Source organism: Stigmatopora argus, chromosome 19 (genome assembly GCF_051989625.1).
Source record: "Stigmatopora argus isolate UIUO_Sarg chromosome 19, RoL_Sarg_1.0, whole genome shotgun sequence".
NCBI classification, from domain to species: domain Eukaryota; kingdom Metazoa; phylum Chordata; class Actinopteri; order Syngnathiformes; family Syngnathidae; genus Stigmatopora; species Stigmatopora argus.
Window position 1 is genome coordinate 1185001 of NC_135405.1, and position 23660 is coordinate 1208660.

The 23660-nt window shown below is 49.6% G+C and overlaps 2 protein-coding genes across 4 annotated transcripts in view; one reads left to right on the forward strand and one right to left on the reverse strand.

The window, feature by feature from the left end:
- Positions 1–5749, reverse strand: part of smim8 (small integral membrane protein 8) — a 12572-nt gene extending 6823 nt beyond the window's left edge. The window contains exon 1 of the mRNA XM_077587714.1: positions 5561–5749. Coding sequence (XP_077443840.1) covers positions 5561–5689 — 129 coding nt within the window. The 5' untranslated portion in view covers positions 5690–5749. The remainder of the gene's footprint in view (positions 1–5560) is intronic.
- A 174-nt stretch (positions 5750–5923) lies between these two features.
- rad51 (RAD51 recombinase) overlaps positions 5924–23660 on the forward strand; it is a 109301-nt gene continuing 91564 nt past the window's right edge. For 2 of the 3 annotated variants that reach the window (XM_077586614.1, XM_077586613.1), the window contains exons 1-3: positions 5924–6324; positions 10525–10615; positions 20025–20162. In XM_077586614.1, coding sequence (XP_077442740.1) covers positions 10529–10615; positions 20025–20162 — 225 coding nt within the window. In that variant the 5' untranslated portion in view covers positions 5924–6324; positions 10525–10528. The remainder of the gene's footprint in view (positions 6325–10524; positions 10616–20024; positions 20163–23660) is intronic. The other variant, XM_077586612.1, reaches the window with a different exon arrangement.

Below are 23660 nucleotides of genomic sequence, written 5' to 3' on the forward strand. Positions count from 1 at the left end.
CTGTCTGTCTGCCTGCCTGCCTCCGTCTGCCTGCCTCCGTCTGCCTGCCTCCGTCTGCCTGCCTCCGTCTGCCTGCCTCCGTCTGCCTGCCTCCGTCTGCCTGCCTCCGTCTGCCTGCCTCCGTCTGCCTGCCTCCGTCTGCCTGCCTCCGTCTGCCTGCCTCCGTCTGCCTGCCTCCGTCTGCCTGCCTCCGTCTGCCTGCCTCCGTCTGCCTGCCTCCGTCTGCCTGCCTCCGTCTGCCTGCCTCCGTCTGCCTGCCTCCGTCTGCCTGCCTCCGTCTGCCTGCCTCCGTCTGCCTGCCTCCGTCTGCCTGCCTCCGTCTGCCTGCCTCCGTCTGCCTGCCTCCGTCTGCCTGCCTCCGTCTGCCTGCCTCCGTCTGCCTGCCTCCGTCTGCCTGCCTCCGTCTGCCTGCCTCCGTCTGCCTGCCTCCGTCTGCCTGCCTCCGTCTGCCTGCCTCCGTCTGCCTGCCTCCGTCTGCCTGCCTCCGTCTGCCTGCCTCCGTCTGCCTGCCTCCGTCTGCCTGCCTCCGTCTGCCTGCCTCCGTCTGCCTGCCTCCGTCTGCCTGCCTCCGTCTGCCTGCCTCCGTCTGCCTGCCTCCGTCTGTCTGCGTCTGCCTCCGTCTGTCTGCGTCTGCCTCCGTCTGTCTGCGTCTGCCTCCGTCTGTCTGCGTCTGCCTCCGTCTGTCTGCGTCTGCCTCCGTCTGTCTGCGTCTGCCTCCGTCTGTCTGCGTCTGCCTCCGTCTGTCTGCGTCTGCCTCCGTCTGTCTGCGTCTGCCTCCGTCTGTCTGCGTCTGCCTCCGTCTGTCTGCGTCTGCCTCCGTCTGTCTGCGTCTGCCTCCGTCTGTCTGCGTCTGCCTCCGTCTGTCTGCGTCTGCCTCCGTCTGTCTGCGTCTGCCTCCGTCTGTCTGCGTCTGCCTGCGTCTGCCTCCGTCTGCCTGCGTCTGCCTCCGTCTGTCTGCGTCTGCCTCCGTCTGTCTGCCTCCGTCTGTCTGCCTCCGTCTGTCTGCCTCCGTCTGTCTGCCTCCGTCTGTCTTCCTCCGTCTGTCTGCCTCCGTCTGTCTGCCTGCCTCCGTCTGTCTGCCTGCCTCCGTCTGTCTGCCTGCCTCCGTCTGTCTGCCTGCCTCCGTCTGCCTGCCTCCGTCTGCCTGCCTCCGTCTGCCTGCCTGCGTCCGTCTGCCTGCCTGCGTCCGTCTGCCTGCCTGCGTCCGTCTGCCTGCCTGCGTCCGTCTGCCTGCCTGCGTCCGTCTGCCTGCCTCCGTCGGTCTGCCTGCCTCCGTCGGTCTGCCTGCCTCCGTCGGTCTGCCTCCGTCTGTCTGCCTGCCTCTGTCTGTCTGCCTGCCTCCGTCTGTCTGTCTGCCTCTGTCTGTCTGCCTGCCTCTGTCTGTCTGTCTGCCTGTCTGTCTGTCTGCCTGCCTCTGTCTGTCTGTCTGCCTGCCTGCCTCTGTCTGTCTGTCTGCCTGCCTCTGTCTGTCTGTCTGCCTGCCTCTGTCTGTCTGTCTGCCTGCCTCTGTCTGTCTGTCTGCCTGCCTCTGTCTGTCTGTCTGCCTGCCTCTGTCTGTCTGCCTGCCTCTGTCTGTCTGTCTGCCTGCCTCTGTCTGTCTGCCTGCCTGCCTGCCTGCCTCTGTCTGTCTGTCTGCCTGCCTCTGTCTGTCTGTCTGCCTGCCTGCCTCTGTCTGTCTGCCTGCCTCTGTCTGTCTGTCTGCCTGCCTCTGTCTGTCTGCCTGCCTCTGTCTGCCTGCCTCTGTCTGTCTGCCTGCCTCTGTCTGTCTGTCTGCCTGCCTGCCTCTGTCTGTCTGTCTGCCTGCCTCTGTCTGTCTGTCTGCCTGCCTGCCTGCCTCTGTCTGCCTCTGTCTGTCTGTCTGCCTGCCTATGTCTGCCTGCCTGCCTCTGTCTGTCTGCCTGCCTCTGTCTGTCTGTCTGTCTGCCTGCCTCTGTCTGTCTGTCTGTCTGTCTGCCTGCCTCTGTCTGTCTGTCTGCCTGCCTCTGTCTGTCTGTCTGCCTGTCTGTCTGCCTCTGTCTGTCTGCCTCTGTCTGTCTGCCTCTGTCTGTCTGCCTGCCTCTGTCTGTCTGTCTGCCTGCCTCTGTCTGTTTGTCTGCCTCTGTCTGTCTGTCTGTCTGCCTGCCTGCCTGCCTCTGTCTGTCTGCCTGCCTCTGTCTGTCTGTCTGCCTGCCTGCCTCTGTCTGTCTGTCTGCCTGCCTGCCTCTGTCTGTCTGCCTGCCTGCCTCTGTCTGTCTGCCTGCCTCTGTCTGTCTGCCTGCCTCTGTCTGTCTGTCTGTCTGTCTGCCTGCCTGCCTCTGTCTGTCTGCCTGCCTGCCTCTGTCTGTCTGCCTGCCTCTGTCTGTCTGTCTGCCTGCCTCTGTCTGTCTGTCTGCCTGCCTCTGTCTGTCTGCCTGCCTCTGTCTGTCTGCCTGCCTCTGTCTGTCTGCCTGCCTCAGTCTGTCCGTCTGCCTGCCTCAGTCTGTCCGTCTGCCTGCCTCAGTCTGTCCGTCTGCCTGCCTCAGTCTGTCCGTCTGCCTGCCTCAGTCTGTCCGTCTGCCTGCCTCAGTCTGTCCGTCTGCCTGCCTCAGTCTGTCCGTCTGCCTGCCTCAGTCTGTCCGTCTGCCTGCCTCAGTCTGTCCGTCTGCCTGCCTCCGTCTGCCTGTCTGCCTGCCTCCGTCTGCCTGCCTGCCTCCGTCTGCCTGCCTGCCTCCGTCTGCCTGCCTGCCTCCGTCTGCCTGCCTGCCTCCGTCTGCCTGCCTGCCTCCGTCTGCCTGCCTGCCTCCGTCTGCCTGCCTGCCTCCGTCTGTCTGCCTGCCTCCGTCTGTCTGCCTGCCTGACTGTCTGTCTGCCTGCCTGACTGTCTGTCTGTCTGCCTGCCTCTGTCTGTCTGCCTGCCTCTGTCTGTCTGCCTGCCTCTGTCTGTCTGCCTGCCTCTGTCTGTCTGCCTGCCTCTGTCTGTCTGCCTGCCTCTGTCTGTCTGCCTGCCTCTGTCTGTCTGCCTGCCTCTGTCTGTCTGCCTGCCTCTGTCTGTCTGCCTGCCTCTGTCTGTCTGCCTGCCTCTGTCTGTCTGCCTGCCTCTGTCTGTCTGCCTGCCTCTGTCTGTCTGCCTGCCTCTGTCTGTCTGCCTGCCTCTGTCTGTCTGCCTGCCTCTGTCTGTCTGCCTGCCTCTGTCTGTCTGCCTGCCTCTGTCTGTCTGCCTGCCTCTGTCTGTCTGCCTGCCTCTGTCTGTCTGCCTCTGTCTGTCTGTCTCTGTCTCGTCAATTGCCATGGAAAATGCAATAAATGACTTGACTCTCTGTTTCAATTGACTGTCTAAATCTGCCGATAGTTCCGAAATCCTTTCTGCTATAGTATTCCTTGTCAGGCTAATATTGGCAAAAGCTTGTCGCTTCTCGGGACATACAAGTTCAGCCGTTAAGGAACGAACGCGGTACCTTTCCTAAGAAAGAATAACAGGAAATGACATAGCTGAGCTTCCCACGTATTGATTGTGGGTAATGAAGTTTTATTCTGAGAAAGGTATGGGTGTTGTTTGCAGGAGTATACTTCATTACCCAGAAAGCCTTCTTTTTGCGTGCGCGTTGTGCGTTTCCTGGTCCGAGGAGGAACTTGTTTGAATTATTCGTTCCGTGCTCGTAAATATTGTTATACACGAAAGATATGCAAAAAAGACCTGGCTTGGTCGCATCACGAAATTTTGACCGCATAACGGGCAAATTATTCGATCGAAATTTCCCCCGTACCACTGTATATATGTATGTATATGTGTGTACGTGTGTGTGTGTATGTATGTGTGTGTGTATGTGTGTGTGTATGTATGAATATGTGTGTATGTATGTGTATGTGTGTGTATGTGTGTGTGTATGTAGAGATATATAGAGCTAGAGATATATAGAGCTAGAGATATATAGAGCTAGAGATATATAGAGCTAGAGATATATAGAGCTAGAGATATATAGAGCTAGAGATATATAGCGCTAGAGATATATAGCGCTAGAGATATATAGCGCTAGAGATATATAGCGCTAGAGATATATAGCGCTAGAGATATATAGCGCTAGAGATATATAGCGCTAGAGATATATAGCGCTAGAGATATATAGCGCTAGAGATATATAGCGCTAGAGATATATAGCGCTAGAGATATATAGCGCTAGAGATATATAGCGCTAGAGATATATAGCGCTAGAGATATATAGCGCTAGAGATATATAGCGCTAGAGATATATAGCGCTAGAGATATATAGCGCTAGAGATATATAGCGCTAGAGATATATAGCGCTAGAGATATATAGCGCTAGAGATATATAGCGCTAGAGATATATAGCGCTAGAGATATATAGCGCTAGAGATATATAGCGCTAGAGATATATAGCGCCAGAGATATATAGCGCCAGAGATATATAGCGCCAGAGATATATAGCGCCAGAGATATATAGCGCCAGAGATATATAGCGCCAGAGATATATAGCGCCAGAGATATATAGCGCCAGAGATATATAGCGCCAGAGATATATAGCGCCAGAGATATATAGAGCCAGAGATATATAGAGCCAGAGATATATAGAGCCAGAGATATATAGAGCCAGAGATATATAGAGCTAGAGATATATAGAGCTAGAGATATATAGAGCTAGAGATATATAGAGCTAGAGATATATAGAGCTAGAGATATATAGAGCTAGAGATATATAGAGCTAGAGATATATAGAGCTAGAGATATATAGAGCTAGAGATATATAGAGCTAGAGATATATAGAGCTAGAGATATATAGTGATAGAGATATATAGAGATAGATAGAGAGATAGAGATAGGAGAGAGATAGAGTGAGAGAGATAGAGAGAGAGAGATAGAGAGAGATAGAGACAGAGAGAGATATAGAGAGATATATATAGAGAGATTTTTATATATATATATATATATATATATATATATATATATATATATATATATATATATAGAGAGAGAGAGAGAGAGAGAGAGAGAGAGAGAGAGAGAGAGAGAGAGAGAGAGAGATAGATAGAGAGATAGAGATAGATAGAGATAGATAGATATAGATAGATATAGATAGAGAGAGATAGAGAGAGATAGAGAGAGATAGAGAGAGATAGAGATAGATAGATAATATATTAATAATGGAGCCAGATATCGAATCGGTGTGCTTCTTGCTTATAATAAAGCCCAAGCAGAGCTACATGAACACCCTTGAGTGTTAGTTTTTCTATGTTGTCTCCATCCATCTTCCGATCCCCAGAAACAGAAAACGAACACATGGCGTTGTTTGTACGAGGTCAAGACACAATGCTAACATTATACTAGACTTCGTCAGAAGTTATATTATAAAACGAGTTTCGCTTTACAGCAGTCTGTTTGTGTAATCGACTGCACAACACAAGTTAACATTTTCAAAATATGCTGTGCGCACAAGGTGATTTACGGGGGCCGGGTACTTGCGATATGTCACCACCTCACCTTACGAACTCTACACGCATCTAGAATGGCCAATATCCTCGATTTTCTGTTTACAAAAGTTGAAAATCGAAGTACATTATAAGTATCTGATTCTGACGCGTTTCTTACAGGCTTGATGAAGAGTTCCGGGTTGATAACCCTGAATAATGTGGTGCTCCTTGCTTCCCTTGATCCAGAAGTCATGTGGACTGGTTTTAGGACTACGTCCTTGCCTTGATGAGTTTTCTTAGATACCATGTCAAACTATAAGGCTGACGTCTGTTTGGCTTGCAACATGTGCGCATGCGTAAAGACATCTGAGGCAATGTGTAGATATTCAATGATGCTAGATGTCTAATGCGCATATCAACAAAATGAGACGGGCGTGGTCTTTTGTTAGTCATTTTGCATCGGGGCCATTCGATCAACAGCACTGTCACCAGATTCGATTGTTACTACGAATCATGAACCGGAACAATATTACGTCTGTACAGTCATTTATCTATACGTAAGACACAACTTCGTTCCCGGTCTCGATCTTATACTGTAACAGCGAGAGCGCCCTCGTCTTTTACCACATTCAATATGGAATTTACGTTGACGCATAATTCAGAGTACAGCGTCCTCTATTTATACTTAATGTCTCTCACTAGCCCTTCATCCAATTAAAAGTCAAACATAGGTGCGGCGTCATCATTGACATACATACGAGCGGGAACTCGCGCTGTATAAAACGAAAAAGTCGCATTTGACTGGCTCGCTATTGCAGGAAAGCAAGATTAGTGATATTTTCCGATTGGCTAACATTGAATTGAAATTTATCGAGGATACGTCAATATTAACGAATACTGCCTACGACGGACTTCAATTTTCTGCTGTCTTGAAGTGTGAAGGTAAAATGGTTTACTAATACGTATAAGAAGACCTGATTGTAATGTTAGCAAGCCAATCGTGACACGCAATGTATAGATGTTTTTTTTTAAATTGGTTTATTTATTGCATGCGTTGTATAGATAATCAAACCTGACGCCTGAAATATCATTAAAATTATACATTTAGACATGCGTTTATATTCAATATTATTTGACGTAACTATTACTAAAATTTCTGAGTAAAAAAAAAACGTTTCGAGCAGTCTTTTGGAGGACGAATCTCACTACATACGCAGTAAAAATGTGCTATAAAAACGACATACGCAGTAAAAATGTACTATAAATAAATTCCAACTTATAATTATTATATGTTTTTCATTAGGATCCGTCACATCGTCGGCTGCGGATGGTTCCAGGACACCTGAGAATATCGTTGAATTAGACATTCAAACTTGAAAAACATTTATTGTATATAAAACATTCTTAAACAGCTTAATCTTGGGATAACAATTTTTTTTCAGTGGCGGTCCGTGCATTTTCTCGTAGCGCCTGCAACGGGTGAAATCCACTTCCTAGCAGCATTTAATGATTAAATACAAATACTGGAGCTTTTCAGACATTACAACCGGGCCGGGGGGTGATTTTCCCGGGAAATGACGAAATGGCAAAAATTGCACTAAAATGGGATAAAATCCACTTCCTAGCAGCATTTAGTGATTAAATACAAACACTGGAGCTTAAATACAAACACTGGAGCTTTTCAGATATCAGAATCGGGCCCACAATTGAAATATTATTTAGGTATATAGCCATATTTTACTCACCAAAAATTCTTTTTAACTGTACACAATATCCATCCTCTTCTTCCTTCTTTTATATCGCTATCGAAGCTAATGCTGAAAGTCGAGCCTGTCCTGTCGTATTTCTGGCATAGTCAGTCTTGAAAATGGCTTTAAATCAACACAACAATATATTTGCTTGTGCAGCTCGCTACAGATACACTTTGGTAGCTCTGGCTAATCACTAGCCAATCATAGTCGGTGAAAGTGATGACGTACGAGTCGTACGGTGTTTGTAAGGTTTTTTTGGGGGTTTCTAAGGGGAATCATAATCATTTATAAGGGCAGTTATCGGCAGAGGTTGACAGGTATGCCCTACGCCTGCGACAAGGCATTGTGGTGTTGCCAACTCGAAATCTGATTGGTTAAAGCAACAGTCTTATCGACGTTTGTTTAATGCACCAGAGCCTGCAGAACTGATTGTGAAGGCCTTGAGGCAGATTTCTGACCCTGGCAACAAATAATGGCTGAAATGTGATTGGTTAAATGCTACAATATGAAAACACATCTGGAAGCAGCGTAACCAGGGGGAAAAGCAATGAAAGGAAGCTAACAGACAATTTGGAATTATTTAATAAGTATTGATGGACAAAATATAATGTATGATTCAGATATTTCTTAGGCCAGCAGAGAAGGCCTTGAAGGCCCTGATGGCCCGCCACTGCATTTTTTAAATGAAAAATTAGAATGCACATGTAAAATATTGGAACTGTAATAATGTAAGGCGATAACATTCCTTATTAAATATTACTGAGCAATTTTTTATTATGGTTGTAAGTCTATGAAAATAATAACAGTAATCAACATGGCATGTATTATTTAATTACCATGAAAGGAGATTTTAAATCCTGAGCAAGGGACAATTGGAAGTGGTAAAATTCTTTTTTTTTTTTTTTTAGCATTGAACATTGAAAAAAAAGACGGCGGCCCGGTGGGGCAAGTGGTTAGCGTGTCGGCAAGTGGTTAGCGTGTCGGCAAGTGGTTAGCGTGTTGGCCTCACAGCTCTGGGGTCCTGGGTTAAAATCCAGGTCATGTCCACCTGTGTGGAGTTTGCATGTTTCCTCCGGGTACTCCATTTTCTTCCCACATTCCAAAAACATGCATGGTAGGCTGCTTGGACACTGAATTGCCCTTAGGTATGAGTGTGAGTGTGCATGGTTGTCCGTCTCCTTGTGCCCTGCGATCGGCTGGCCACCGATTCAGGGTGTCCCCTGCCTCTTGCCCGGAGTCAGCTGGGATAGGCTCCAGCACCCCCCGCGATCCTAATGAGGATAGAGCAGTTCAGAAAATTAGATGAGATGAGACATAACAAAAAGTGAGGTATCATGCCAGTGTAATGTCACAAGCTCATCGTTACATCTTTGGTTATTTATTCATATACAGCCAGTCATACCTCTACTTACGAATGCCTCTACTATGAAGACCCGAATAATAGTAGGCACTGGCATAATAGTAGGGAGTGGAAAATTCCAAATGAATTAATAATAGTAGGCACCGGAATAATAGTAGGCAGTGGAAAATTCCAAAAATAATGAATATTAGTAGGCACGAGATAATTAGTGTCTAAACAGATTCGATGCGTAGAATTAAAGCTATGATGGAATATTTATTATAAAATCATAACAAGGACAATCATTATTATTTTAATCAACAGTTTACTAGTAGCATGAAACAAAATAATATGCTTAAATTCCACAATTAGCTACAAATTAAAGTCATGATGATCGATTACATACTATGCGCACACGCATTCCCCTTTCACACGAAACAGGAAATGATTAAATCATTTCCTGTTTCGTTATTTAAGCAGCTATGAGTCATAGCGCTTGGGTCCGAATACATTCACGGTCGCGTCACGACAACGCGGCGCGACCATAACACTTTTACGTGCACCCTATGTGAGTAAATATGTGCCGCGTTGCATTTGTACGGTTTTCTATTGCTTAATACGGGGAATTCCAATCATTAATACGGGGAGGAATTGGCCCAGGTTGACAGCTATGACATTGTAATTATGTATATTGCAACTCTACCAGTGGCAATTGCACGTTCTTACTAGTACTAGTACGTTAGTAAAAACAGCACGTGTGCTTTACACGTAGAAAGTTAATGACATAGAACAATGTTGCTGCTGCACGGACTTAATTGAGGCAAAAATTAATAATCGTAGGCACCCGAATAAGAATCCTAGGCATGCGAAAATTTGAGTTGAAAAAATAATCGTAGGCATACGATTATTCGGGTCTTTAGTAGGTGCGAAATTTCCAGGTTACGAAAACTTTTTATATGCAAATGAGTGCCTCGATAAGAAAAATATCTAGGTTACAAAATTACCAAAAAGTATGTGCATTCGTTATCCGTTATTTTATTTTGAAAATAATAATAATAATATAATAATAATAATCGGACATAGGCTCTGTCGTCATTATCAACAACAAAAAGCCTACTTGTCATCACCACCAAATACTGGGCTCTCATTGGCTTTCTCACAACAACCGTCCATTTTCTTTAACCCATTGTCTGCTTAAACTTATTTATGCTTGGAAGTGCCACAACCTGAACCGCAGCCTTCGGTGGGCAAAATTGTGCCACTGGGCCAGGCGATGGGCCGTGTAGTCAGTAACACGGACGTTGATGAGTTAGTTGGTCGATGTGCACCAAAACGGGTCCCATGCATGAGGAATTCAACGAGAAAGCAGCCGAAGAAGAAGGCGCCACCATTGCAACAGCACAAATCCGGAAAAAAAACGCGGGTGAAACGAACTTTCCGAATTAGAGTGCTTGACGGTAGGCATGGTGTACAAAATTTACTTTCGTCTTCATATTTCGTATTCATCAATGTTCTGTTTATTATTTACTTTACAATAAGTTAAACGTTTGTCTAAATTCATTCATTTTCTGAACCGCTCATCACAAGAGTTATAGGGGTGCTGGAGCCTATCCCAACTTATTTACAGGCATGAGACGGGGGACACCCTGAATTGGTAGCAAGCCGATCACAGGCCAGAAGGAGATGGACAACCATTCACCCTGACACTCATACCGAGGGGCAATTTACTGTCAAAACAGCCTACCATGAGTGTTTTTGGAATGTGGAAGAAAGATTACCCGAAGAATACCCACGCAGGCCTGGCGATAACATGCAAATTCCACACAGGAAGACCAACCTGCATTTTAACCAAGGACCCTAGTACTGTTAGGCCAACGCACCAACCACTCTATCACCGGGATGCTCTATTTGTCTGAATGTCATTCAAATATAAGACTTGCCACATTGAAAAATTGTGCTGGGTATCAAAATGTTTCATGAGTCAAATCATGAGTTTGTGCATTGTTTGTTCCCCAATATGTAGATTATGTAAAGTAATGTTCGTTTCCACAGGTAGATGATGGCAATGCAATGCCAGGGTGCAGTTGAAACTGCCATTGAGGAGGAAGAAAATTTTGGACCGCAGCCTCTCTGCAGACTTGAGGTATGGTTTTTTATTTTTTCAATTATTTCCTGCTTAATATCGATTGTCATCATACACCTTTTCTTCGCACAACCCTTCATTGCACTGGCTTGCTTTGGATCCATTGTGGTTCCCTTAATTCTGCACTAACTAACGAAACAAAACACAGAAAAAATGCAACGCTCCGCCCAGTGCTCGTAAAGATCTTTGCACGAGGGAGATGCGGCGCTGAAATCATAAGCAGCCTCTCGTGGCTCTCTCGAATGCTCGAATGTCAAAATTTGTCTCGTACTCGAGGTAGATATTTGCTCGGAATTTTACTCGTATCTCAAATACCTTGTATGTCGGGGCACTCATATTTCAATGTATTATTATAATGTAAAACCAAAAAAACGATTTAAATCTCGTAATAATACAACTTTTTTTCTCCCGATATTTATTCAATCGCCTGACATTACAGAAACAGCTGAAGGCAGCACCCTTCGGTGCTGTATTGTCTCGTTTCGCAGGCGTCGTCATACGGCATCGTCGCACAGCGTCGCCCTCGCAGCCCACCGCGAGAAGGTACGAGACTCGAGCTGCAACGGATAAGCTCCCAAAAATGCGGAACTACACCGCTATTCGCAGAGATCGAATGGTCCAAGGGTTACAGAGGGGAGGAGGAGTGGGGACATTCATCCGAACCCAAAACCCGTAACGCCTCGGAGATACGGCCTTGCGAGACCTTAACCCAGGAACGGACGGACTAACGGTTGAAATCCCTGCAGGAAAGGGCCCAGCCCTAAAAATCTCCAATGTCTACGTGCCACCAGTCCAGTCATCAGCTTGGCCGGATGAAGCAAACGGGTGCACGGATCTGAAGATCGAGCTTGGTGGGAACGAGATTCTCCTGGGAGACTTCAATGCCCGTGATATGCTCTGGGATACTAATGCCCGCCAGGACGAAAGAGGTCGCAATCTCACAGAAAGCCTCCTGGACGTAGGGGGGGTACCAATCAATGACGGAAGGCACACAAGGGTGGACCCTGGGAACGGCAGGAAATCAGCCCCAGACATCACCATCGTCCCTGAAGCGCGCCAACAACATTTCTCCTGGACAACCCTCGAGACACTTGCCTCCGACCACCTCCCCATCCTCCTGACAGTAACTCACTCAGTGCCGGCCAGAGTGCGAGAGGGCCGACTAGTGTGGAACTGGAAAGGAGCAAACTGGACAGGATTCACAGACGCAATTGAGGAGAAACTAAGGAACTACCCCGAGCCCACCTCTGTCAAACAAGACTCACAGCGGCTGGAAACAGCCATCCTGGAGGCGGCGTATGCCAACATCGGCCTGAAGAAGGTTGGACAAGGCGGTGGACCATGGATGGGAGCCGAAGTAGATGGAGCCATCCGTCGCCGCGACGTCCTGAAACGAGACCGGCATCTCCATGCTGATGAATACCACCAAGCCGAAAACGATGTCGCAGTGAAAATACGCGAGAGGAAACTAGGAATCTGGAAACGCAAAGTCTTGGAGGCAAAGGGGACAGCAGACATGTGGAGCCTACTTCGAAAGCTGGAAGAGGGACAGGGGGAGTCGAAAGACAAGATCCTTATGGTTGACGGGCAACCCCGGATCTCGGCTCTGAGCAAAGCAAATGCCTTCAAAGCCGCGTATCAGGGCGCTAGCAAGCTCGACATCCAAAGGAAGACAGATGGGCGAAAAGAGCAACCAACATCGAGCTCCATAAACCAACTGCAGAGAATGTCTTGAGCACAGCCCTGACGATGAAGGAACTGCACATTGCAATAGCGATGCTGAATCCGTCCAAATCACCGGGCCCGGACCAGATCCACCCCAAATTCCTCCAACATCTTGGACCCTCAGCGTCAAACATTCTCCTCCAAACCTTCAATAAGTCGTGGTCAGAGTCCAACACACCGCAGACCTGGAGAACGGCGGACATCCGACCAATCCTCAAACGGGGGAAAGACCCGCAGGCCGTGTCATCGTACAGACCAATCAGCCTAACCTCAGCAATGGGAAAGGTTATGGAACGTATGGTGACCAACAGATTGATCTACCACCTGGAAAGAGAAGGGCTCCTGACACCAGAGCAATCCGGTTTCCGGCCGCAAAGGAGCACTGAAGACCAACTCCTACGACTTTCACAAACAATCAGCGACGGTTTCCAGGCCAAGCCGATGCAAAGAACGATGCTGGCGCTGTTCGATTTCAGCAAGGCATACGACAAGGTTTGGCGGGATGCTCTACTCTGGAAAATGATCCAAGTGGGGCTACCACACACCGTTGTCAGGTGGGTGCAGAGCTGGCTATCCAACCGAGTCAACTTTGTCACATTCGGTGGACAGAGAAGTAAGATTGGGATCTTTCGCCAGGGGGTACCACAAGGGTCGGTCATCTCGCCAATACTCTTCTTGATATACGTGAATGACCTCACGAAGACCCTGCCCAGTGGCGTACACAGCAGCCTCTTTGCAGATGACGTGGCATGTTACACCCAAGCGCCGCAATTGGAGACTGCCCAAGAACAACTTCAAACTGCGGTAGATGCCATAGTCGGGTGGAGCAAGAGGTGGAAACTTACCTTAAATGCGTCCAAGTGTGAGTGTACTTTCTTCTCCACAAACTCACACGAGGCGAAGTGGCAGCCTACGCTGAGCATCGTCCAACAACCGATGCACCACAATCCAACACCCACGTTCCTCGGAGTCACCTATGATCGTCAACTGACCTTCACCAAACGCACCGAAACAGTCGCGCGCAAAATGGCGACCAGAGCTCGGGCAATCCGCAAACTAGCACACACTGACTGGGGCTATTACAAGGCAACCCTTCGGAACACCTACATTGCCACAGTCAGAACGGTAGCAGAGTACGCGGCGCCAGCCTGGATCCCCTGGATCTCACCCACCAACCTGGAGAAGCGTGAACCCTCGCAAAGATATGCTGCTCGAGCCATAACTAGCCTTCTGAAGACGACACCATCTGATGCAGTCCTCATTGAGAGTGATCTGCCGTCTATCAAAACACGAGCCACTCAGCTAGCAATCTACGCATACGACAAGTCTCTACGCGTTCCAGACGACAACCCGCGACGACTGGTGGCGGAGAGGCACCCGACAAGGCGAACTAGGAAGACCGACTGGCGCGACCACGCACGCGACAGATGGGCGATGGTGTTCGTCAATGCACAGGGTGACCAGGACCCTTTTCCCCAACTGAGAGCACCATGGGAAGAGATCACCGCCATGACCTTTGCCAAAGCGGCTGAAGGCAGATACCAGCAACCCGAAGACAACTACACAGCCACCGTCAGCGCTCTCAACAAAGATGCAGACGTCTTCCAACTGACCTGCTTCACTGACGGCTCGGCGCGAACTGGTAATACTGCCGGAGGTGCCGGAGTCCTGATGATTCACAGGGAATCGGGGGAAACGTGGGAGCAAAGCCTACCAGCTGGAAGCTGGACCTCCTCCTTCCAAGCTGAGATGATTGCGATCGAAGCGGCGCTAAAGATGGCCACCGAACGGTGTGAGCCAGGGGCCCCAATCCGCTTGGTGACAGACAAGCCTCTCCTCCCATCAGCCTCTCCTCCCATCAGAGGCTGCAAACCATGGAACATGAGTTCAAACTGAAAACCACCACCGAGGCCTCAATCAGAGAACTCCTGACTACCCTCGAAGATAAACAAGTAGCGGTGGAAGTACTATGGGTCCCAAGCCACTGCGGTGTCCCGGGCAATGAGAGAGCCGACCAACTAGCCGCTGCGGTGTCCCGGGCAATGAGAGAGCCGACCAACTAGCCGCTGCATAAGGCGGCATGGAACAAGGCGGTGCACCACGACACTTCGCGACAGCAAAAGCTGCCATCCGGCGAGCAACACGAAGCCACTGCATCCACGCCGACAAACGAAAGAACCTCTACGCTGACAACGAAGGCAACACTATCTTCCCCAGAGATCAAAACTTGAACCGGCAGGAACAAGTAACGATCAGTCGCCTCCAAAGCGGACATCATCCGGAGCTGCGCTACTGGAGGAAGAAGATAGGGCTGACGGAGTCAGAAGAATGTCGGCTATGCGGCACGGGCGACGCTGAGACGGCAGAACACGTCCTGACAAAATGTCCAGCTATGACTGCTCTCTACCCAGATGGCTGGACACACAAAGACCTCTTGACATCCCCCAAAGAGGCACTCAATATCTGGAGCAAATGGCCGGAGGTAGTGTCCCTCGACACTGCCTAACAACAACAACAGAAACAGCAGTTATGTGCTCGCACAGACTTAACATCGACAAATGTTGACAACTGTGAAACCAGACATGAAAATGATGACCAGAAATTAATAAAGCGGCATTAAGCAAACTAACAAAACGAAACGCGCTAGAAGTCTTACCATTGAGGGTCGAAGGCACACGAATCAGGAACTCACCGTCGGAGCGGCTCCACCATTGTCCTGGAAATAGATGAAAAATTGTCCGGAAAGGGGGCATTTGTTCAGGCAGTCGCACTAATACTTCGCCGTTGGACACTACTCCTTTATTAGCCAATGGGAGAGCAACTCTATCATGACAATTTCCAAATAAAATACAAGATGCTACAAGAGGATGTAAATTTTGAATGAATTCACGCAAAATAGATATAAAATGTAAACAGAAATAAGCATAGGACAATTTAAATCAAACCGTTATGATCATGTTTTTATCAATTGAAATATTGTTTTTGCAAACTATTGAAAAAGTACAGCATAATGAAAATAAGTATCAAAGTGACCAAAGTCTAATTTGTTGATCATTTATTGGCAAATTCAAATTTCCACAACACCAAGTTTTTCAGCTGGTCCCTTACCCACTCTTGCATGTTGTGCAATGTGCAAATGTCGGCCCTTTTGGAGACGGCGTCAACATGGGATATTTTGTCGAATAAGAAGCAATGGAGTTCTGTGAGTGTCTGTGTTATAAATTTCCTGTTTTCCTGTTGTTTTCATTAAAAAATGATATTGTTTCTTTTCGTTCAGGCACCTAAGTGGGCAGCTCAGGGTTTGTTTCAAAACAAAAGAGTGGTGGTTTAGTCAGCCTTAATAATATATACTTCCCTTATGGGAAAAAAAAAAAACGAAAATGTTAAAGCGATTGAGACCACCTATGCAATATATTCCAATCGATTGCCACGCTGAAGTTGCACAAGACGAATCATTTGTCAGAACCTGTAACTCGGATGATTCACAATGCACTTGTGTTATCGAATTCTTCCGATTTACCGTACAGTTGAATCAAGATGGTGGAAGCCGTAGCGATGGTGTGAATTTTGTGACATTTAAATAGGAAATTTACTAGTTTTTTATATTTCCTACAATCCAACCGGTGGCGGCCCGGAGTGGTGAGTGCGTCGGCCTCACAGCTCTGGGGTCCTGGGTTCAAATCCAGGTAATGTTCATCTCAATTCAATTCAATTCAATTTATTTGGCAAAAAAAAAAAAAAAGCACTAGGCTAAGGGCCATGTAACAAGACACAAGAAATGTGCAACAAACGCGGTGTAGTCACTGGTTCACGGCCAAAAAGTCATCCAGAGCCCGCTTGAACTGGGCGACCGTCGGCTTCTCGACCACACCCTGCGGAAGCCGGTTCCAAGGACCGGCGATGCGCACTGAAAAAGCCGCCTTCCGCCGATTCAACCGGAACCCGCGAGGGTACAGCTTCCACGGATGACCCCTCAGACCACGATCAGGTGCGGGCGTGAAGAAGAGGTCGCGGGGCACGCTGTAGATGCCGTGGAGGATGTTGTAGGCCAGTATTAGGTCCCCTCGCAGACGCCTAGCCTCAAGGGTCGGCAGGTTGAGTCGCTGGCATCTTTCCTCGTAGGACAATAGCCTGAGGCCGCGGACCATCCTCGTTGCAAGCCTCTGGACCCGCTCCAGATGCTGGATGTCCTTGGCGAGGTACGGTGATGCGGCTTGGATCCCATACTCGAGAATGGGCCTCACCAGGGAAACATACAACGGAAGGAAGATGTCTGCTGTGATGACGGCAAAGGACCGGAACATTAGGAACAGAACTCCGCGAGCTTTGTTGGCTGCTTGGATGCATTGGGCCGTTGGTTTGAACATGTCGTCGACAATGATGCCCAGATCTTTGCACCGTTGAGTTCGTTCCAGTTCCAGGCGTCCCGGTTCAAAGTCAAGAGGTGAATCAGGAGGAGCCCCAATAGCCAGATGACTGCATTTCGTGATATTGAGCCGCAGGTCCCACAGGTTCGACCAACTCCACACATGATGAAGGCACCTACGCAGGTCCTCGTAGTCGCTCCGGGGAGCAACGAGCTTCACATCATCTGTGTGGAGTTTGCATGTTCTTCCCGGACCTGCGTGGGTTTCCTCCGGATACTCCGGTTTCCTCCCACATTCCAAAAAAAAGCATGGTAGGCTGATTGGACACTCTAAATTACCTCTAGGTTATGGGTGTGAGTGTGCATGGTTGTCCGTCTCCTTGTGCCCTGCGATCGGCTGACCCGGAGTCAGCTGGGATAGGGTCCAGCACCCCTTGCGACCCTAATGAGGATAAAGTGGTTCAAAAAATGAGATGAGACAATCCAACTGATGTTTGAACCATCTGATCCAGAATACTCTTCTGAACCGACACCAACGCAGATGAAAATCGCCAACATTGTTCTGTCTGCAGCAGAATGGTATTTTATCCGTATTTGTATATGATTAATACAGTGTCGAGTATAGCATAGTACAGTGGTACCTCGTCATATGACCGCTCATCATACAAAATGCTCGTCTTACGGGGGAAATTTCGATCGAATAATTCGCCCGTGATGCGGTCAAAATTTCGTGATGCGACCAAGCCAGGTGGCCATGGCATTTTTTTTTTTTTGCATATCTTTCGTGTATAACAATATTTACGAGCACCGGATGAGTTAATCAGACCAGGAAACGCACAACGCGCATGCGCAGGGAAAGGAGGGCTTTCTGGGTAATGAAGTATACTCGTGCACAGCTCAGCTGCTGCATTTCCTGTTATTTTTATCTAATACGAGGAGTATTATATTACTTCTCGTTGGCTGCTCATAAGAACATCGGGGGCACTGGCTCGCAACAGCATCCCCGGTAGCAACTCTATCATGGGCGCCGTTCGAGGGGATGCTAACACAGATGCTACAAGCTAAAAGGAGCTGCTAGCCAGCGCCCCCGAAGCTCCCATGAGCAGCGGGGCGATCGCTGATAAAAGACTCTGCTCGTTGGCTGCTCATAAGAACATCGGGGGCACTGGCTCGCAACAGCATCCCCGGTAGCAACTCTATCATAGGCGCCGATCGAGGGGATGCGAACACAGATGCTACAAGCTAAAAGGAGCCGCTAGCCAGCGCCCCCGAAGCTCCCATGAGCAGCGGGGCGATCGCTGATAAAAGACTCTGCTCGTTGGCTGCTCATAAGAACATCGGGGGCACTGGCTCGCAACAGCATCCCCGGTAGCAACTCTATCATAGGCGCCGTTCGAGGGGATGCGAACACAGATGCTACAAGCTAAAAGGAGCCGCTAGCCAGCGCCCCCGAAGCTCCCATGAGCAGCGGGGCGATCGCTGATAAAAGACTGCTGCTCGTTGGCAAGTGGTCGTGCGTTATCCGATTGTGAGGACATTCGTGTGCATCATTTTCGGAATATTTTGAAGGGAATAGTACGACAGCAAACAGCCCATCGATAGCGAACGTGAGGGTGGAGTGTTTGTTCCGTTTACGAGTGCGTTGTGTGGAAAAAAAACCCGAAGCCCCCCGCCCCTTTTGTGCCCCTCTCCCCTCGGCGAAATCCGCCCAATTTTAGTTAGATTAAACACTTTATTTCTATTAAACCACTCGTTATTGATTACTTTGTCAATATATGGCGAATTATAAGAAATAAAACATTTTTTTCAATCCAATATCCTGTTTTTGGTGTTTTTTTCAGCGAGTTGGAACGAATTAATTTGTTTCCCATTCATTTCAATGGGAAACTTCCCCTCAAGTTACGAGAAACTTGTCATACGAGCTCAGTCCCGGAACGGATTAAGCTCGTATCTCGAGGTACCACTGTACTTTCGATAATTCACTCAACATATTGTCCAATTTTATGGAGGTTAATGTCAGGGTTTCCAACAGTTAATGTAATAGCGATTATAATATTGATGAATGGTTGTGACAGTGTCTGTCCTTTCTACCAGCACAAAAGCCATTTTTTTATGTTACTGTTAACAAACTTATCTTTCATAAAATGCTTACTGCAGATTCTGTACTGCTTGGAGGAAGTCAACCCAACACTAATTTAATGCTTCATTCTTTAGTACACTATTCCCTACAATATTACAGCTTCAACAATTCTTTGCGTTTTTTAGGCATATTAAAAAAAAGTTCATGAAAATGTCGAAATATACGCTGAACGTAACCAGAAGACAGATGGAAAAATGGCGGTGAAAAATGGCAAAGGTCAGGACAGCACTTCATCTCTCTGCGCCAAAGAATGTATTCACAACAGAGGGAGAATAGCTGCTCCAAATATCATTCCTACAGTGCCTAGATTGCGTCTTGCCATTTTCTCTTTTGTTGTGACTGACTTTTGTGTATTTCTTTTGAGCCGCCGTTGAAAATGCCTCTTAAATATTGATGTTCCTTAATATGCTAAATGAATAGCATGCAATTGCAGCATTAATGAAACGACACTGTGGCGTTCTTTTGTAATTCAGATGGAAGGAACGATTTTAATGTTAATGGGTTTCGCCGTGCAGTTAAAATGGAGACACAGGAAGTGATCGCAGTTTTCTGGAATGCAAGCGTGTTGTAGCATGTTGCTAAACCAAGTGCTATCCTGAAAAGACCTAAGACAGGGGTGTCCAAACTATTCCACAAAGGGCCGCAGTGGGTGCGGGTTTTCATTCCAACCCATCAAGATGACACCTTTTCACCAATCGGGTGTCCTACAAGTGCAATCAGTGGATTGCAGTCAGGTGCTTCTTGTTTTCTTCAGAAATCTCATTGGTCAAAATGTCTGTGCTGGATCGGTTGGAACAAAAACCTGCACCCACAGCGGCCCTCGAGGACCGGTTTGGCCATCCCTGACCTAAGACATCCGGGTTTCACTTTTAGAAAAATAAAGAAGAGAAGGATATAAGTGAAAAAGCCGCCACGTTGTACAAATTAATAAAAATAAATTCTCGTGAGGTCATAGTGTCCATGAAAAAAGGGAAAATATAAGTAAATTTATGTCTTAAGAGTATATCTGAGAAAGCTGTCAATGGCTCTGAGATTAAAAAAAAAAAAACTAGGTCTTTTTTTTTAAGGAAACAGATCTGTGGTATCATAATGTTATGGGTCAATATTCTTATTCTCGTATAGAGAAAGACTGAAGTGCTTCTGACGAATAACAATTTACACTTCTTTCTCCTCTACAGCAATGTGGAATAGGTGTGAGTGACATCAAGAAACTGGAGGATGCTGGTTTCCATACCATTGAGGCAGTGGCCTATGCCCCGAAGAAGGAGTTGCTTAACATTAAAGGCATCAGTGAAGTCAAGGCTGATAAAATAATTGTAAGTTTCCATTTCTTGAAACAGAATTGTTTAAAAAATATTCAGATGTGGGGCAGAAACTCATTAAAATGTAATGAAATTAATCTATTTGCTAATACTTAATGGTAATTAATACACCCGTACCTCGATTGACAAAATTTCGTTCAGAAGTTGTTTCCTAATTTGTGTCTCTCTTGGGGCGAGAGAGACACACACGGGGCGAGAGAGACACACACGGGGCGAGAGACACACACGGAGCGAGAGACAACACACGGAGCGAGAGACAACACACGGGGCGAGAGACAACACACGGGGCGAGAGACAACACACGGGGCGAGAGACAACACACGGGGCGAGAGACACACACACGGGGCGAGAGACACACACACGGGGCGAGAGACACACACACGGGGCGAGAGACACACACACGGGGCGAGAGACACACATGGGGAGAGAGAGACACACATGGGGCGAGAGAGACACTCACACGGGGAGAGAGACACTCACACGGGGAGAGAGACACTCACACGGGGAGAGACACACTCACACGGGGAGAGACACACTCACACGGGGAGAGAGACTTCACACGGGGAGAGAGAGACACACTCACACGGGGAGAGAGAGACACACTCACACGGGGAGAGAGAGACACACTCACACGGGGAGAGAGAGACACACTCACACGGGGAGAGAGAGACACACTCACACGGGGAGAGAGAGAGACACTCACACGGGGAGAGAGAGAGACACACTCACACGGGGAGGGAGACACACTCACACGGGGAGGGAGACACACTCACACGGGGAGAGAGAGAGACACACGCACACGGGGAGAGAGAGAGAGAGCGACACGCACACGGGGAGAGAGAGAGAGAGCGACACGCACACGGGGAGAGAGAGAGAGAGCGACACGCACACGGGGAGAGAGAGAGAGAGGGACACGCACACGGGGAGAGAGAGAGAGAGGGACACGCACACGGGGAGAGAGAGAGCGACACGCACACGGGGAGAGCGAGAGCGACACGCACACGGGGAGAGAGAGCGACACGCACACGGGGGGAGAGAGAGCGACACGCACACGGGGGGAGAGAGAGCGACACGCACACGGGAAGAGAGAGCGACACGCACACGGGAAGAGAGAGCGACACGCACACGGGAAGAGAGAGCGACACGCACACGGGAAGAGAGAGCGACACGCACACGGGGAGAGAGAGAGCGACACGCACACGGGGAGAGAGAGAGCGACACGCACACGGGGAGAGAGAGAGCGAGACACGCACACGGGGAGAGAGAGAGAGAGACACGCACACGGGGAGAGAGAGAGAGAGACACGCACACGGGGAGAGAGAGAGAGAGACACGCACACGGGGAGAGAGAGAGAGAGACACGCACACGGGGAGAGAGAGAGAGAGACACGCACACGGGGAGAGAGAGAGAGAGACACGCACACGGGGAGAGAGAGAGAGAGACACGCACACGGGGAGAGAGAGAGAGAGACACGCACACGGGGAGAGAGAGAGAGAGACACGCACACGGGGAGAGAGAGAGAGAGACACGCACACGGGGAGAGAGAGAGAGAGACACGCACACGGGGAGAGAGAGAGAGAGACACGCACACGGGGAGAGAGAGAGAGAGACACGCACACGGGGAGAGAGAGAGAGAGACACGCACACGGGGAGAGAGAGAGAGAGACACGCACACGGGGAGAGAGAGAGAGAGACACGCACACGGGGAGAGAGAGAGAGAGACACGCACACGGGGAGAGAGAGAGACACGCACACGGGGAGAGAGAGAGACACGCACACGGGGAGAGAGAGAGACACGCACACGGGGAGAGAGAGAGACACGCACACGGGGAGAGAGAGAGACACGCACACGGGGAGAGAGAGAGACACGCACACGGGGAGAGAGAGAGACACGCACACGGGGAGAGAGAGAGAGACACGCACACGGGGAGAGAGAGAGAGACACGCACACGGGGAGAGAGAGAGAGACACGCACACGGGGAGAGAGAGAGAGACACGCACACGGGGAGAGAGAGAGAGACACGCACGGAGAGAGAGAGAGACCGGCACGGAGAGAGAGAGAGACCGGCACGGAGAGAGAGAGAGACCGGCACGGAGAGAGAGAGAGACACGCACGGAGAGAGAAACACACACGGAGAGAGAGAGAGAGAGAGAGAGAGAGACGGAGAGAGAGAGAGAGACACACGGAGAGAGACACACTCACACGGGGAGAGAGACACACTCACACGGCGAGAGAGACACACGCACACGGGGAGAGAGACACACGCACACGGGGAGAGAGACACACGCACGGGGAGAGAGACACACGCACACGGAGAGAGGCACACGCACACGGGAAGAGACACACACGGGAAGAGAGACGCACACGGGGAGAGAGACACACGCACACGGGGAGAGAGAGAGAGAGACACGCACACGGGGAGAGAGAGAGACACGCACACGGGGAGAGAGAGAGAGACACGCACACGGGGAGAGAGAGAGAGAGACACGCACACGGGGAGAGAGAGAGACACGCACACGGGGAGAGAGAGAGACACGCACACGGGGAGAGAGAGAGACACGCACACGGGGAGAGAGAGAGACACGCACACGGGGAGAGAGAGAGACACGCACACGGGGAGAGAGAGAGACACACACGCACACGGGGAGAGAGAGAGAGAGACACACGCACACGGGGAGAGAGAGAGAGACACACGCACACGGGGAGAGAGAGAGGCACACAGAGAGAGAGACACGCACGCAGGGAGAGAGAGAGACACGCACACGGGGAGAGAGAGACGCACACGGGGAGAGAGAGAGACACGCACACGGGGAGAGAGAGAGAGACACGCACACGGGGAGAGAGAGAGACACGCACACGGGGAGAGAGAGAGACACGCACACGGGGAGAGAGAGAGACACGCACACGGGGAGAGAGAGAGAGAGACACGCACACGGGGAGAGAGAGAGAGAGACACGCACACGGGGAGAGAGAGAGAGACACGCACACGGGGAGAGAGAGAGAGACACGCACACGGGGAGAGAGAGAGAGACACGCACACGGGGAGAGAGAGAGAGACACGCACACGGGGAGAGAGAGAGAGACACGCACACGGGGAGAGAGAGAGACACGCACACGGGGAGAGAGAGAGACACGCACACGGGGGGAGAGAGAGAGACACGCACACGGGGGGAGAGAGAGAGACACGCACACGGGGGGAGAGAGAGAGAGACACGCACACGGGGGGAGAGAGAGAGAGACACGCACACGGGGAGAGAGAGACACACGCACACGGGGAGAGAGAGACACACGCACACGGGGAGAGAGAGACACACGCACACGGGGAGAGAGACACACGCACACGGGGAGAGGGAGAGAGACGCACACGGGGAGAGGGAGAGAGACACGCACACGGGGAGAGAGAGAGAGAGACGCACACGGGGAGAGAGAGAGACACGCACACGCGGAGAGAGAGAGACACGCACACGGGGAGAGAGAAAGACACGCACACG